Here is a 16,484-nt window from a genome sequence, read left to right on the forward strand (position 1 = left end):
GACGAGGTTGAGGTTGAGTCCGCGGACTGACTGGGTTTAGGAAGTTTTTGGTGGTTGGAGTTCTCTATGTATATATATATATACATACTATATATATATATATATATGTATATGTATATATATGTGCGCGTCTGTGCGTATGTATGTATATAGGTAAAGGTACGGTATACAGGGTTGGGTTAAAGACGGCGGGTGGGTTGAGGCGATGTAATGGAGGAGCAGGATTAATTGTGCCCAGCGAGGAGTGAGTGAAGGGTAGGTGGGTAGGTAGGTAGGTCCGTTGGTTCGTCGGAGTACAACTGTAAGGGAGGAGGGCGAGGCGCAGGGAGAGGAGGCCGAAGGCTTCCTACGTTCGATATAAAAAGAGGCTAGATTTTCCCTGATAACGTTCGGAGTCGAAGAAAACTCGGAAGAACTCGGAGAAGATTTTTGTTACTTCCTCGACGTAATGGAGTGAAGAAGAGGAAGAAGAAAAAAAGTAAAAAGAACTCTTACAGCTCCTGGAACTATCGACTTTTTATTTTCCTCTAGCGTTTCGATTCGATTAAATCTATATCTTCTGATCATGCTATTATATATTGTAATTATATTTTTATTTATTTATTTTTTTTTTTTTTTTCAAGACTCGCACGAGTGAGAGAAATTGAGTAAGGAAATTTGAAAAATTAAACACAGACCGCAGAACCGCATCAGATATCTGTCAATTGAAATCTCCGACGAAGTAGAGCGCACGCTCGATTGTTGGCATGTGTAATTTGACGCAGAAATTGGAAGGGATTTGCGAATTGCGCGACGAAATAAAATAAGGCGAATGGAAGTATCGGCCGGCGAAGGAAGAGAAAAACAAAATGGAAAAAAATGTATGTATACATATACAGGCAAAAGCGTTGTCAGACAGCTGTCAGGGGGCAAGTATTAGTAGTAAGTCATCCGGAGGCAATAAACGGAGGGATATCGAGTGGTGCCCCACACGGGTAAAATAGTTTATGGTATTTTTACGGTCACCGATATAAATTAAAGCAACATATACGTATATACGTATATAAATATAATATACATATATATGTTACATATACAGGATTTATAGGCGAAGATTTGAGTTGTTTTAGAAAGCTTTACGACGATATTAGATTTTCAATGGGCTTAGATTGAACCAATTTATTACATTTTATGGTCAGCTGTTAAAGAGAGACCAGACAATACGAGACGAGAGAGGAATCCAAGGGATCGAGTGCGAACCGAGTTGCCGGGGCGCTTTCATATTTTCGAACAGGTTTTTTCGTTTCTCAGTGTTTTAAAAAATAAATTCGAAACTCGGTTGCTTCGCGTTGCGTAAACGTTTGTCGTCATCGGCACCATCATCATCATAAACGAGAGAAACTTAGGAATATCTCTACAATCCAAAACGTACAGCTATGTGTGTGCAATATTACACATGTATATATATATATACATGTATATACATATATATGTATGCATAATACATACTCATATCTTTTACAACTATTGTAAAAATATCTGTACAAGCAATCCAGCTGCTAAAACTGCCTAATTTTACACCAATCTCACGTACACATCATCGATTCACCGTGGAGTTCACTTGTATGGGTACAGTCTCGTTACTCCAAACGGTCACATTTCAATTTCTCTCTCTCCCTCTCTCACCCTCGAAAGGGGAAAAATAAATAAGAACTCGAATTCAAAAACGAGAGCACGAGAAAAAGAAAAAGGAATCGAGTAGCGGATCGTTCACATTGTAAAATCGTATCAGTGTTTGTCGTCGATCCATCGCGCGGGGTTCGGATACTGCTGCTGCTGCTGCTGTTGTGACGTTTGATGAGGTCCGGCGGTCTGTTGATGAGGCTGAGTATGCGAGGCGGCGGAGGCGGCGGCGGTCGGCTCCATCTGGTATACCGGATAGACTTTCCGCTTCCTGATACCGTGCATTGAGAGCAGGTGTATTTGCAGGTACTGTTTGGTCTTGAACTGTTTGCTGCACATGTGGCACGATATGTACTCGGTCTGAACTGTGTGAACGTTGACGATGTGCTGTTTGAGGTTCGAGTTGTTCGAGTATATCTTCCCGCACTCGGGGCACTTCGGTCTCCCGGCATAATTCGCTGCCTCGTTGCTCGGCTGCAGCATCGCCATTCCCTCGATCTTCTTCTTCGCCGATCCCTGGTGCTGCTGATGCTGGTGGTGGTGGTGGTGGTGGTGATCGAGCGACTGCTGTAGGTTGTCGTGGAACTTTTGGTGCATCATCGTCAGCTGGATGTCGGGACTCATCGCGGTTATCCCGGCGTGCTGCTGCTGCGGCTGGCTGGTGGTAGCGGCGGCGGCGTGGTTGAGGAGGGCCGAAAGCTCCTGACTCTTTTGGTTGAGCATAGCCGCCGAGGCTGCGACCTGTTGCGATTGGTACGAGCCTGTCCCGGTTCCGGTTCCGGTTATGGTCACGGTTCCGGTCGCGGACCCGGTTCCCCCACCGCTCGACATTTCGTTCCGCGACGACGACGGTCCAGGAACCCATCCGGAACTCGAGGCTGAACCGTCTCCTCCCGAGGGCTGCCATCGCCCTGGAACCACCAGCCAATGTCACTCTTCAGCCTCAATTCTTTCCGCATTGATTCCTTAAACACTACCATAAATATTCCCGCTTCCGCGCTTCTCCCACGCTCGCTTTTATTACATTAATATATATATATATAATATATATATATATATATATACATCTCGCACGCTCTCGCTCTCTCGCTCTATCTATCTATTCTCGATCGCTGTATATCTGTACGTGTATATCTTTTTCATTCCATGCTCTCTCTCTCTCTCTCTTCTCGACTTCTATTTATTTCCGAGAGTATATGTCGACCGCGTATTAACCATCATCGTTTTCGTATATTTGAACAGCTTTTTCGCCACTTTTGTCACTTTTCGTATTTTTCTTTCCTCTGATTTTTTCCATCTCTTTCTATATTCCTTTTTTTTTTTCCTATATCACCATTATTCACCTTTTCCGTGTCTTTCGATTATTTCTGGGTACTTAAACCCGTTTTCCAAATGGTGTTTCTTTTTTTTTTCACTCTTTCTTCTCCGTGAGTATTGTCTCATCAATTTAACTACACGATTGGCAGACATTAATTATAAAATTTGCACAGATGCTTCAGGGACATCTCACCGTTTCTTTTCATTCCTTTTTCTTTTTCATGTTTTTTTCTCGTTGTACTGAGACTATCTACACAATCTCTGTAAACATCACTATTAAACATTTGTCATTTTTTTAAATTCATTTCTTATCATTCGTCGCTGTAAAAAATTAACCAGTATTAAAGGCAGAAAAAGGTTCGCTAGGTACAGCGAAATTTGCATAAAAAACTGTACGTTTCGTTATTTGTTTATTTTTTTCAAACTATTTCGATGACATTCTTTGTAAATATGTTGTACACTACTTGCTTGGAAAATTCGTTTAGTAAAAATTTGACGTTCCGACGATCCCCTGAATTTAATAGAAAATCAACATAACGTTGAAATTTTTCGAATTTCTGTCAAAATCGATAAACTGGAAGGACATTTTTTCCGTTGCTGAGTCAAGGAGCAGAATCAATGATCTAAAGATTCGCCTAATCACAGTTAAATTTATACATTCGTAAAATAATCAACTGTGACCAACTGCTTTTCGAAGTGAAAAAATGAGAACAATCCTAAAAACAAAACACTAAGAAAAAGAAGGAAAAAAAAGAAAATACGCTGTACGCTTATACACCCAAAACTTTTCATGCGTTTCATTATTGATTGCTTACTGATTATATTCTTTTAACTGCGATTATAATTAACATGATTAATATGATCGTTATTTGGCTCTTCGATTCGATCTCTTTCCAAAGGTACAGGTTTGTTCATTTTATTTCCTCTCTCGTTTCGTCCAGTCAATTACTCGATTTCGAATCGATAAATCGAATTTATAGGATAAATTTTTCGTCATATTGCGAAATATTTATGCATCAACGGAAAAAATTTATTCAGTGAGTTTAAAGAAAAAAAAAAAAAAGAAAAAAAACTAACGTGATCATAAATTAAAAATGATTCGTGTTATTTTTTAACGGCCAATTCACACCCTCGAATATTTTCCCTCCCTTGCCTGACTACGACAAAATGACTACTCACCTTTTGCCAAAGATAGCGGTGAGGCGAGGATAATCAGAGCGGGAGTTCGGGGATAAACGAACGAACGAATGAATGAATGAATGAACGAACGAACGAATAAACGAACGAACGATCGAACGAACGAGTGAATTTTTATCTCAGCGTTTGCATAATATAAAAAGTACGATGCATATAACTATGTATAATATACGTATATGCACAAGTGTACGGTATGTAATATGTATGTGTAGTATATGGTACACATATTACCGACGTATGTATGTACATACATCTTGAGAGATACGAGAGCTCCATGCATTCAACGCAACATTGAATAATAAGTGTTAGATGATAATAATATTAACTATAGGATAACGAAATACTGTCATAACTCAAAATTTACTGCAGCGAAGGAAAGTAGAACAACGGGATTACTTGGGAAATACTGCCAAAGGGACACAACGATAACAAGATAAAAAAAAAATAAAATAAGAAAAAAATTCAATCAAACCGAGTACAGATGGAAAAAAAAAACGAGCTCTTATCCAATACGCAACATACGTATCGTTGTTTGAAAAATTTCGATGTACGTATAAGTAATGTCGATATACGATAAATGACTCACCATAACTCGGGTCCTGATTCGCCGCATGGATTCCCGAGGGTCCCGGCATCAGTCCTGAAATTAATACGTAAACGATAATGTGAAATAAAATGAATACGAACGTGATATGATTATCAAAGTAAATTTGAATTTGAAACGCGTTAAACAGAAACATAAAAAATAAATAAATAAATAAAGAAAAAAACTAACGATAAAACACGAAGGTGTTAATATTGTTTCAACAAAATATGGTAACTGATTGTATGACAAACCTTGAAGACCGAGAAGAGCGGCTGGAAATGTGTTGCGATGATGATGCTCCACGGGGTCGTTCAACATATCTGCAGGCTCAGTCTTAACGGAATTAAGAATACTCTCGTTGATAGAAACGTCTTCTTCGTTATCAGACAAAGAGTTCGAGTCTTCGCCCGTCGACTGCGCCTGAAGTGAATTGTCGTGATTCCCCTTCTGTAACCGAACGATGCGGAAAAAAAAAAAAAAAAGAAAAGAAAACAACAACAATGAAAAATCGATTTCCCCAACAATCCGCCGTCGCACTTTGTTTGTTTATATTTAATAAATAATCAAATATATCTCCTAGCGGATTCACCTGCACGTTGTTGCTCGGCGTTGTGTGTATCGTCGGACCGCCTTCAAGGGCCTGACCGAGGAGTGATTCCTGAAGATCGGATTTTGTCTCGACGTGATTACCGAGGGGCGGCGAATAGCTGCGTGGTCTTTTTTCGGGCGGCGGACTCAGCCCGCTCTCATTTGCCGGAAGTCCGTCGCCTCTTCCGTTATCCTGCCAAGGAAGTCGAGGCGTCGTCTGTAGCGTCAACGTCAACAAAAATGGTGTGAGTAAAAATTTGTTGAAAATAAGAAAAAAAAAAAAAGGAAAAAAAAGAAAAGGAAGGAAATGACAAACGAGCAGAATTAACCGAAGCGTCGTTCAAGACTAATCGATGGATATGAAAGCTTTTGTTTTTTATAAATTGTTTAAAATCAGGTATATTCCGCGTTGTATGTTTCACGTTTTATTGTTAGATGAGATTACTTACGGGCGCGCTACCGTTGTTCGCGCTCGACGACGGGGGTGGTATTTTTGTTGCTCCGCTGTTAACGTCGGCGAGTCCTCTGACCTGAAGCATTTGCGCGGTTTTGAGGAAGGCCGTCAGCTGCTCCTGTCCAACGTGAACCTCCCCGTGATACATGAACCGTAGGAGGGATTCCATGTCCGAGGATGCAACGTCTCTTAGAATAACGATGGGGTGCTGGCATGGGTTGGCCTTTGGGGAGAAATAAGATAAAATTCTTTTTTTCATACACATGTGTATAGAAACATATTGTAAATATCGTATACGTGTATTATACACGAAAGGGAAGTCAATTTTCGATGCGGGTTTCTTTTTTTTTTTTTTTTTTTTTTTTACAGGGAACACAGAATTGAATTTCCTCTACGATTCCAACAGACGTTACATTGAATTACATATGAATGCGGAATGTAATCGGCGAGGTTTTTACATCGAGAATTTCCGCATGAACTGCGTCGGTGTGCGATTTTTTTACGTTTTCAATACGTGGGGAAGACGAATAATGAATAGAAATAAAAAGGACGGGCTAGAATTGCTGGACGAATGTGACGTAAGGAGGCATTGTTAATTAGAATAATTGCATTAGAAGGTTCGACGCTCTATATCTGGCGTCGTGTCGTCAACCGAGCCGGTACAGAGCGAACAAGCACTTTACTATTGAATTAACTAATTCAATTAACAACTTTCGAGAGAATTGGAGAAAAAGATATATATATATATATATATATATATATATATATATATATATATTATATATATATATAAGAAATGAAGTTAATGGGCAGAGAGAGAGAGAGAGAGAGAGAGAGAGAGAGAGAGAGAGAGGGGGAGAAAGAGAGGTAAGGTAAAGCACGAAGTTAGAAAAAAAAGTGCTTCGTGGTGCCATTTAGAGCTAACGTAATTAAAATGGGTCAATAATTAATTATTATCAATGCTATATAGGTATATGAAGTTTTGAAGCCAACAGTGAAGCTAATTTTTTATGTTGCATTACTGCTAGTATACACGTATAAAAAACACGCGCGTCATTATGTGCAAAATTCAAATTAACTTTGTATCAAGTGCAAACAATTTGACATGTGAAACTGGTACAATTGCCACATAAGTCGATAATGTTTCAGAAACATTGTCAAATATATATCGGACTATATTCTCATCAACAGCAGTACGGAATATAGTCCAAAGAAGATTATCGGGCAAACATTACAACTTAAGTTTATAAAATCATTTATCCGTCCAACGTTGATAGAAGTTGTTAATTTTTACGATCCGGTATATATATGTATGTAATATATGTATATATATAATTCCGAACGGATGATGGAATCGGCATTATAATTTCATAGCCTACTTGTAACGCCCATATAGCTGCATAGTATCATGTCGGTGAATTAATTATTGTAACAAAACAAAATAATAAAAAAAAAAAAAGCGTTCATCATAAAATAAAAAAATAAACTGAACAAAAAAGAAATAAAACGAAATTACGGACATTACTCGATCGGTATAATAATTAACGGGACGAGTTTTTTTTTTTTTTTGTTGTTATTTTTTTTTCGTTCCTCTCAATGCTTGTAGAAAGTTTTAATAATGTATATACTGTGTACAATATGGATTTATCTTGATAACTTATAGACTCGCTTTTTGTACCGTATTGTATAGTATGATCACAAGTATGATCATTATTTTGCAAAAACTTCCGCCGCGTACTATTATTTGAAAATAACGAGCGACGTACCAATATTTCTACAGAATTATTTCTTAGCAATACAGGTATGTACGTAAAAGGTGATGCTGTGTTACAGAATGATTAATCCTTTTATCCAAACTGATGTAAAATTATACGAGGAAACAATTTTGTAATATCGTTGTTGTAATAACGATGTTGAAGGAATTAATCACGTGATTCTATATCCTGAGATCAGGGGTGAAGCACCTTGAACAAAATAAACTGACTCGAGCGGAGACTAAATAACAACTGCATGGTTTCTGATCCCGTTAAGCAGCGCAAGGGTGCGATTTCAATGGAAAATTCAATGGCTTCTTTGCTGCAGGGTTAAATCCATCTTTTTCTATCGCTTTTGTTTGCTAAGTTATTCTGCTTCTAATTTTCCAAATCGAAAAGTGCGTCAAGCTATTGCGGATGGGAATTTTTTTTTGATCAAATTGTAACAAACGAATAAAACATGAATTGACTAAATCTTTTAATTGTTTTCGGTCAATTTCCCTTATTCATACAATGACTAATCTTGGAATTTGAAATTCTATCTTGAAATTTCGGTTAATATGTCCAAGATTTTTTACACCGAATACTGAGAATGATTAGTTTCTAAAACGGGCGAGGAAAATTCATCTTTCGTCAAATCATCGCGGGATCGAATCAACAAATCACGTGTCCCGATCGCATATATAGGATACCCACGTAATTACGTATCGCGTTATCTCGTACGGTTATATATAATAAGGCGGCAGGCCTGTGGCGCATTACACGATTTATACGACCGATCAATTATTATCTGACTTTTTCAGCCGATAACGGTATGGAATTATAATTTGCACCTGCTTCAAATTGTGCAGTGATCTACGGTTCTATGTGGAAACCTGCTTTTCTCCGGAGCGAAGCTACGCATGCTTTTATATCCGACCTTTCAGTTAGTGATGCGCCGACTCTGTGCAGGGCGACAGGTTACAAATAACGAAATAACGTTCCGGCAATCACTTGCAGAGTCAGAGAGAAACAGCTGTTTAAAATTAATTAAAACTGTTGTGAAAATAACTTCACGATTCTTGTTAAAATATTAATTTACGATCGATGATTTTTTACAAGTAGGTAATATCGCTGTTCCGTTTTCTCCAAATAGTTAATTTACAAATTTTCTGCGCGCACGACGTGCAGCGCCAATCGTAATTGACGTTTATTCCACCTCCAATTAAAACGCACACACAGTTTTAATTATAATAATTGAAATTTCTCTTATCTTAAATTAAAATTATGCGACTAGTTGATTAGAGACTTGTAATTATTATTTGTGTTCTGTACTTTTCTCAACTGCTAATCACAATTTCAATTATTAACTTTCTATGTTATTCGGTAATTAATTATGCGATGTAATTAGCGCTGCCCCCTCGCTGTTAACCATCCTACAAACCAGAAACAGATATCTATTACGACATACATAATCATATGAAGATCTAAATATTCCTCACAGCAAGAGGTATAAAAACAGTAAGCCCAAGTTCGGAGACTTTTTGCTTCATTTTACGCAACAATTTTTCCCCAAACAAACACAATTTTGTAAACCTAACAAATGTTCGCTTTGATCCAATCACATTATCACAGTTCCCTAGATTTAAGAAAAAAAAAATCACGATTCGCTAAAACCACGAAAAAATGTTACTTTTCAATTGACCACGATAACCAATAAACTCCGCGATCATTCGAATGATTTCATTCTTTTCTTGCGAACAAGATTCAAAGCTCTCGAGTAAAAATTCAGATCAAAGATCGACAGGGGTGGAAGACGGAGGGGGGGGGGGGGGGGGGGGGCAGGAACAAGGAGATGAGGAGTAATTCAAAGTCATCAAATTTTCTGTCGAAAAGAAAAATAAAACAGCGCTACGCGCGGCAGTGTTGTTTGTTTCCTGATGATAAAATTGACGTAATCGTTTACTTAATTGCAGGGGAATCACGTGGGCGTTTCAAGCAGGCAAGATCTTACCGGAAGATAACGAGCCATGTTACTCGTCGTCGCCAGAGGGTGAGGAGGAACAGGGGGGGGGGGGGCAACAAGCAATGATGTAAGAAGACAAGAATTTTTTAGTTATCACACCGTGTACTGTACGAATATGTACACGCGTACATGTGGATGTGTGAGTTTTATTTCCTATCGGCACGAAATCGGTTACATAGACGTATCGTATCCGAGTATAGAAAATTAAACTTCACCATTTTTTATTTACCTTCAATGCGTTTAAATACACGTAGGTATACATATACGTTATACGTATTATACGTACGTACACCTTATCTCGGATTTAATTATTTATTCACAGTATCAATGGAATCGCGCAATATAATGTAGGTACATGTACACCTGAATTCCAAATCTTTTTTTGTTTTCATCCGTCTTGAATTTATTTTCCACATTAGATAAATGCGTTTCACGTGTCCAGGTATATACTATATATATATATATATATATGCATATTATATATTCCCTATTAGACGTGGGTATGCGTATAATAGCACGACACGTGTACGCAATCAAGATCCTCGCATTTCTTGTTTGATTTTATTTTCATCCATTTCGAAATCGATGCTCACACCGGTTAAAGGCATGATGTAAAATGGAACTTTTATGCTCCAAAGACCTCTGTAAGTATAATGTACGTAGTAGGTACGTACGTTATACAGCTCTCGGCGTTTCAGTGCGCCGGGACCAACGATTCGTTTATAATCACCACGTGATACATTTCCAGGGGCCGATAACCGGCATGCGGTGCAAAGAGAAATAGAAATGAAAGATGAAAAATAAAAAAAAAAACTTACTTTAGAAAAAGAGAGGTGAGAAATAACAGAAGAAGAACAAAGTAAAAAAAGAAAAACGAAAACACATGGAAGTAGAAGTAAGCATCGAGGAGGAAAAAATATATATATATATATATATTATTATAAACCGATCTGATATGCAAATGAGAAACGGCTGTCACAGTAATGTAACGGTAAGGCTTATTATTGGATCTTCGCGCGCCTCGCTTCTGTATCATATCTCGAACACACGTGTACAAAGTATTTATTACATATATACATATATATGGGGCATTCCATGACATCTCGATTCTACGTCGATGTCTCAGATTGGCTTTGTAATTTTTTGTGTGAAAGTACATAAGGAAAACCGCGATCGCAATTTTTTGCACAATTTTTTGATCCAACGTATCTGAGGTATGATTTAAAAAATTGAAAAAATCCCACTTTCCAAGATCTGAAAAAATTCCAAATAATCTTATAAAATACAACGTAACTTCATAATTTTAGAAGATAAACAAGAAAAATGAAAAAGAAATCATTATTATCGTATTTCATTTTTGACATAAGAAACATAAGTTATGAAATCTCGATCTTCTAATAGGTATAAAAAATTTTGTTATATTTTATGAGATTTTTCAGAATTTTTTCAGATTCTCGAAAGAGGTTATTTTTTTCAATTTTTATAAATCCTACTTCAGATAGGTACGCTGGATCGAAAAATTCTGAAAAAAATCGCGATTGCGTTTTTCGTCATGTAGTTTCACACGAAAAATTACAAAGCCAATCTGTGACATCGACGTAGAATCTTGCTCGAGATGTAACGGAATGCCCCATATATACATAAACTTAAATCCGGTGATAAAAACAGGCGTAAAATTTTTACTCGTCTTATAAAACAATGTTCATCCGAACCGTGCAATAATACATTTGCAAAAAAGAAAAAAAGTCCTCGTTCGCGATCGCGATACGAATGAAAAAAAAAACAAAAAAAACTACAAATTTTAGTAATTTATATCGAGTATCTCGCAATGAATATATTTTCAATGAGGATGTTTAAAAATTTCAGAATACAACGGAAAAAAAAAATTAATTCATCGATGGTGAGATATTTTTCAGCCCCGGGATAAAAATGTGTGCAGATGTAAGCATCATGGCGGTAATTAAGAATGTACGATAAATGTGAAAAAAACAGATAAGCAAAAGAAGAGTAAGGAATTTATTGAATGATTTAAATAATTCTAAGAGTTGGAAACGTCGAATGAGGATGAGACGAGTAAATTCGATGAGAAAGAGAGAGAGAGAGAGAGAGAGACAGAGAAATACGAGCGTATGCATAATGAAAACGCGCAAAATAGAGGATATACGTATGTAAGGATGAATCGATGGCCTGGAAGCAACAAGATTTTAAATCAAGTCGATTTCGTTGCCGCAAGGCTGAGATAAACGTCATCATAATGCTATGTACCGTTCCTATATGTACAATAAGTACGCCGTATCGATCGCGCGGACAAAATCGCCTGGAGTAAAGATTGGCCATAAAATTCCTTGTGTAGTTTTCGTACGGCCACACCGAGAGGAAAAAAAAATAATCAAATCAACAAGAATGATAGAAATACAGAGAATTAACAACTTGAGTTGATCGTTAGACTGATGCAAAAATTTCTTGTAATATTTCGTGCGATTTTATTCAAGAATCCTATACCTATAGTTTTTTCCAATCCACGTGAGTAGTGTGCATACGCGTTTTTGTTAAACCGTACATCACAATGTGCGTAATAATTTCGGACAAAATAAAAAAAATTGTTATTTTACGACTTTGAAATTGTTTGAATAGGCAAGCCGTAATAATACAAGACGTGGGCTCACATTCCGAAATCTTAGTTCTTTGAAAGCCATTGAAAAAATAAGAAATTAGTAACGTTTTCCCCAATGTTTCGTTACGACAACGTTACTAACCTCAACCTGTAGTCGAGATTTTCATAAAACCGTTACAGCATCTTACTTGCCATAATTCGCGTGGAACGAAGCGACGGGAAGTATCATTGAGGATTTAAAAAATGTGAAGAAAACGAAAATGTTGACGGTCAAACATGATCCGACTGTGTATCCCTGGTGTCCACCTACGATGGGTTTTACACATGTACCGAATAGAAAAATAAGTGGAAGATCCGAAGTGGGTAGGTAGACGACGCAAGTCGGGATCCGGCATCAGAAAATAAAGTTCACGTGAACGGGATACCGGAACATTTATCGGTTCAAGAACGGGAGTAATATTTATTACGCCAGAGGCTGGCGCGCGGCGGCAAGAAGTTTCTGCGGGGGAGGTTCGGTCTTATTTTAACCAAAGCAAAGTATATAACGAAACGATCGAGAATATAGCGTGCGGTGCTGTTTGTTTTTCTCTCATTTTTTTTTTCCATAACCGCATCGCCAATGAGACACAGATTCATTCGACGATTGTATTCTTGGATAGGCAAAACCATCCATATTGCAAGAAGTTTACGTATAAAGGACGAACGTTAAGCCGTGATTGTTCAATGATCGATCTAATTATAATAATTGATAATTATTGTTAATTCGTTACGTCCTAGATTGTGTTCGTTAGAAAAAGAAAAAGGAAAAAATTATACAAGATGTGTAGAATTTAATGCCAGCGAAGAAGAGTTTCCCATAAATAACGCGGATACAACAGCCGGTCGAAGTAACGAGATGGAGAGAAAAAAGGGGGACAGAATCGGCGCAAAACAGAGTCGGAGTTGCGTAGGTACGCGTGTATAACTGGCACACGCATTTCTTGTGTAAGCGGTTTGGTATAAATTTAAAAACACAGAGCCGGTGCAAAGCAATTCCCTCCCCCTTCGACCCCTCGGCATTTTAGCCGCCCCCGCCGGTCCAAGTCCTCCTATTTTCTTCCTCCCCCTCATCCTCACGCACAATTTTAAATATAGAATATGGAGCAGTGGTGCGTGTTACCCAGGAAGGATTGTGCAAGAGAGCCGGCCCTAAGGCACCGAGAGCCAGGCGACGTTCTTTCTGCCCCTCTCTTTGTCTCTCTCTCTCTCTCTCTCTCTCTTCGTCTTCTTGCCTCCGTTTCCTCTCGCGTCTCTCCCAAGAGCGAGAGAGAGAGAGAGAGGGGGCGTCGGGTGAAGGTGGAAAAAAATAACGTGCGTATTTTTACGTGCGTCGTCGACAGCGGAGGCGTGGGCTTCTCGCTGCGTACCGTAACCAATAGTGTACGGAGGGAAGAGACACGAGCGTATAATATACATGGCAACGACTTACGAATTATAGTTTCTCCGCCACACCGATCATGCACGCATACGTATCTGCGTACATGCGTAAGATATGAAAATTAAGACGGAATTTATGTATACGTGACGCAAAACACACGCGGCCGCAAGCGTAAAGGTTACCGATGCGGGTGCGATAACGCGGCTCGAGATACGCACCGGGAAACGAACGAATCGCGGACGGAAGTTCAACGCAGCAAGTTGCCGTAACTTGCAGGAGGGATGCGGATTTCACGCCATCTGTGCTTATATACTCACATACATAATGTATGTACATACGTATATACGTACAGGCGCACGCAATGCGTCACATATCTATACCCAGGTACGCGCAGCGACCGAGGAGAGGCGAGCTTCTCAAATATTTACTCCCGTCGATTCCGTCGCGCCCCGTTCAAAAATTCCCAACGGAATCCCCCGAGTAGTTTCCTCCTTCCTATATTCACACATAATTCCTACCGCACGGAGAGACAAAAACACACCCACGCGGGAGAAAATTGAGTGTTACGAGCGGTGACCTATTTTTACATACGTACGGTTTTTGTTAAAACGTTTCGGGACACTTGCGTACCCAGTTCCGTACTCTTGTGATTCTCGCCTGCGGTGTTTAACGCTGATACTCGATCGTCGCTTAACATTTTATTAAATACTGCAAATTGTTCACCTACTTATACGTTATTCACCGTTACAGGTGAAAGGTGGATTTTCTTCTTTTTTTTTCCGGTTTGCGTCTACGATGCGTTACCGAGGGGTCACACAGCGATTGCAGACTACAGACACTGGATAAAATGGTTTATGATTTCAAAATATTTCCTGTTTTAGATGTTCGAATTTGACTATATTCGAATGTAGAAAAATCACACGACTACTGCGGTTAGAAATATTAAGAAAAAAAAAAAAAAACGCAATCATATGTAATTACCTGTAATCATCACTGATTTCGTTTTTTTCATCCGACGAACAACGAATGGGAATATCTTCTGTCGCGATTTTCAAATTTCTCACAATTACAGTCAAGGATTTAAATATTTCACGGCTATTGTAATCGCTACGACTACGATATCATTGTAAATGATTATGTAGATAAAAAAATTATTGTTAGATTGCAGACGTTTTCGTGATTACAACGCGATTATAACGATTACAAAATTACTACAACAGGGGATGACACAATGACCGCCAGCGGCCAACCCCTCGTGTGTTACGTGTGCACGAAACGGATGAAACGGTAGAGAAGACAAAAATAAAATGATATAACTAAGAGTGAGAAACATAAGGAGCCGCAACGAGTACCTACACGGACTCTTGAAAATAAGGAAAACAGGACTACTCTAGGTTTCCGCGTTGAATCACGTTTTTTTGTTTACCCTCCGTCTCCTTGATTCTCCTCGAGGCCCTTTTATTTTTTCTTTCTCATTGCTTGCGGGCAGACCTCCCTCAAAGCTTCCTTTCGCCTTTTCATCGTCATCTTTTCCTCGCACCCTCGACATCACGTTCTCCTTCGTTTTAATTACCCCTTGACACGACACGACACGACACGACACGATACGCCCGTGTGTTTTCTCGCAGGAGCGAAAAATACCTCACCTCACCTCACCGCGCCACAACTCACCTTACACACCAATGCAAGCAGCGAAGGTTCGCTCGTGGCGCACCCTTTTATTTCCCCAATAACGCCAAGATTTCATCGTCGATAAAGCAATTAAACCGGCAGCGTTTCTATACCTATGTACGTACGTATCCGCGGGTGTGTGTATGTGTGTGTATGTATAAATAGGCATACATAATACATATGCATATACAGGCGGAGCGCCACGCACCGTGACGTGCACGCACACCTGACGACGTCACGACGCCGCGACGTAGCTTCGACGTCACTGCTGCGGCACGCGCGACGGCTGCACTGTTGTAACGAGTTTCTTTCGATTTTAATTTTTTAATTTTTAATTTATTATTTTCAACCAACACCAACACCGTTCTGAGAAGTATACGTTTACGATAGAATAAACAATAAAATTAATCGTGCGACGAGATAGGGAACGATTGAAGCGAAGAATTGTCGAGATAATAGAGAAAATAATACCTTTTTCTTTATACGCTGGTAGAAATTTACCACGCGTGCAGCGATGTACTTATTTATAATCATCAATGAGAGTATCGCGTGATTTTCACATCATCGATTATACCATTAGCGCTCGTGTATATGTATACATGCATATATATATATATATATATATATATATATATATATATATATATATATATATATATATATATATACCCGTAGTAGTCATTTTTCCGTGCCGTCGCGCTGCAGCACGAAAAGAATTGCATTCTGACGCGCTGGTGATACGGATTTTATATCCGACATATCTTGGATGCGTAATCTTTTATTCTTTTCATTTATTCGATATGGTTGTCGAATAGATTACACAGATAATGTAACATCAATTGCGTAATTTTTGATGTGATGAAGCATTTCAGGAGGGTAAGAATTAATAAAAAGTGTGTGAGAATGAAAATAACCTTGGTTAAGTTTAGTGGAAATAAAAAAGTTTTAGTACGGGTATAATAATTCTGATCACGTTGCACATACGAGTTGTTCGAATACACCGCAAGTATCAACATCACGGCAATTATTATAACTCACGATGCATAAAATAAACCGCATCGTAAAAGTTGACATTTCATACGTACCGCGCTTTGAATTATCTATTTGTTCATTCGTTATTTTTTACCTGAATACAGCGTCATACTATTGCAGCAATTAACATCTTACGAAAATGTTTAAATGTCAGCGGAAAAGGAAAAATAGCGGAATAGACGATCTA

General features: G+C 38.6%; 1 protein-coding gene across 15 annotated transcripts in view; it reads right to left on the reverse strand.

The window, feature by feature from the left end:
- Positions 1 to 16,484, reverse strand: part of LOC107216754 (protein abrupt) — a 67,997-nt gene that overhangs the window by 19,480 nt on the left and 32,033 nt on the right. For 13 of the 15 annotated variants that reach the window (XM_046730321.1, XM_046730320.1, XM_046730322.1 and 10 more), the window contains 4 exons: positions 5,800 to 6,027; positions 5,352 to 5,567; positions 5,014 to 5,209; positions 4,763 to 4,816 (listed from right to left, as the gene is read on the reverse strand). In XM_046730321.1, the coding sequence (XP_046586277.1) occupies positions 4,763 to 4,816; positions 5,014 to 5,209; positions 5,352 to 5,567; positions 5,800 to 6,027 (694 nt within the window). Of the gene's footprint in view, positions 1 to 555; positions 2,574 to 4,762; positions 4,817 to 5,013; positions 5,210 to 5,351; positions 5,568 to 5,799; positions 6,028 to 16,484 lie in introns of those variants that run through there. The other 2 variants (XM_046730324.1, XM_046730323.1) reach the window with 2 other exon arrangements.

This window comes from Neodiprion lecontei, chromosome 2 (genome assembly GCF_021901455.1).
Source record: "Neodiprion lecontei isolate iyNeoLeco1 chromosome 2, iyNeoLeco1.1, whole genome shotgun sequence".
Classification (NCBI taxonomy): domain Eukaryota; kingdom Metazoa; phylum Arthropoda; class Insecta; order Hymenoptera; family Diprionidae; genus Neodiprion; species Neodiprion lecontei.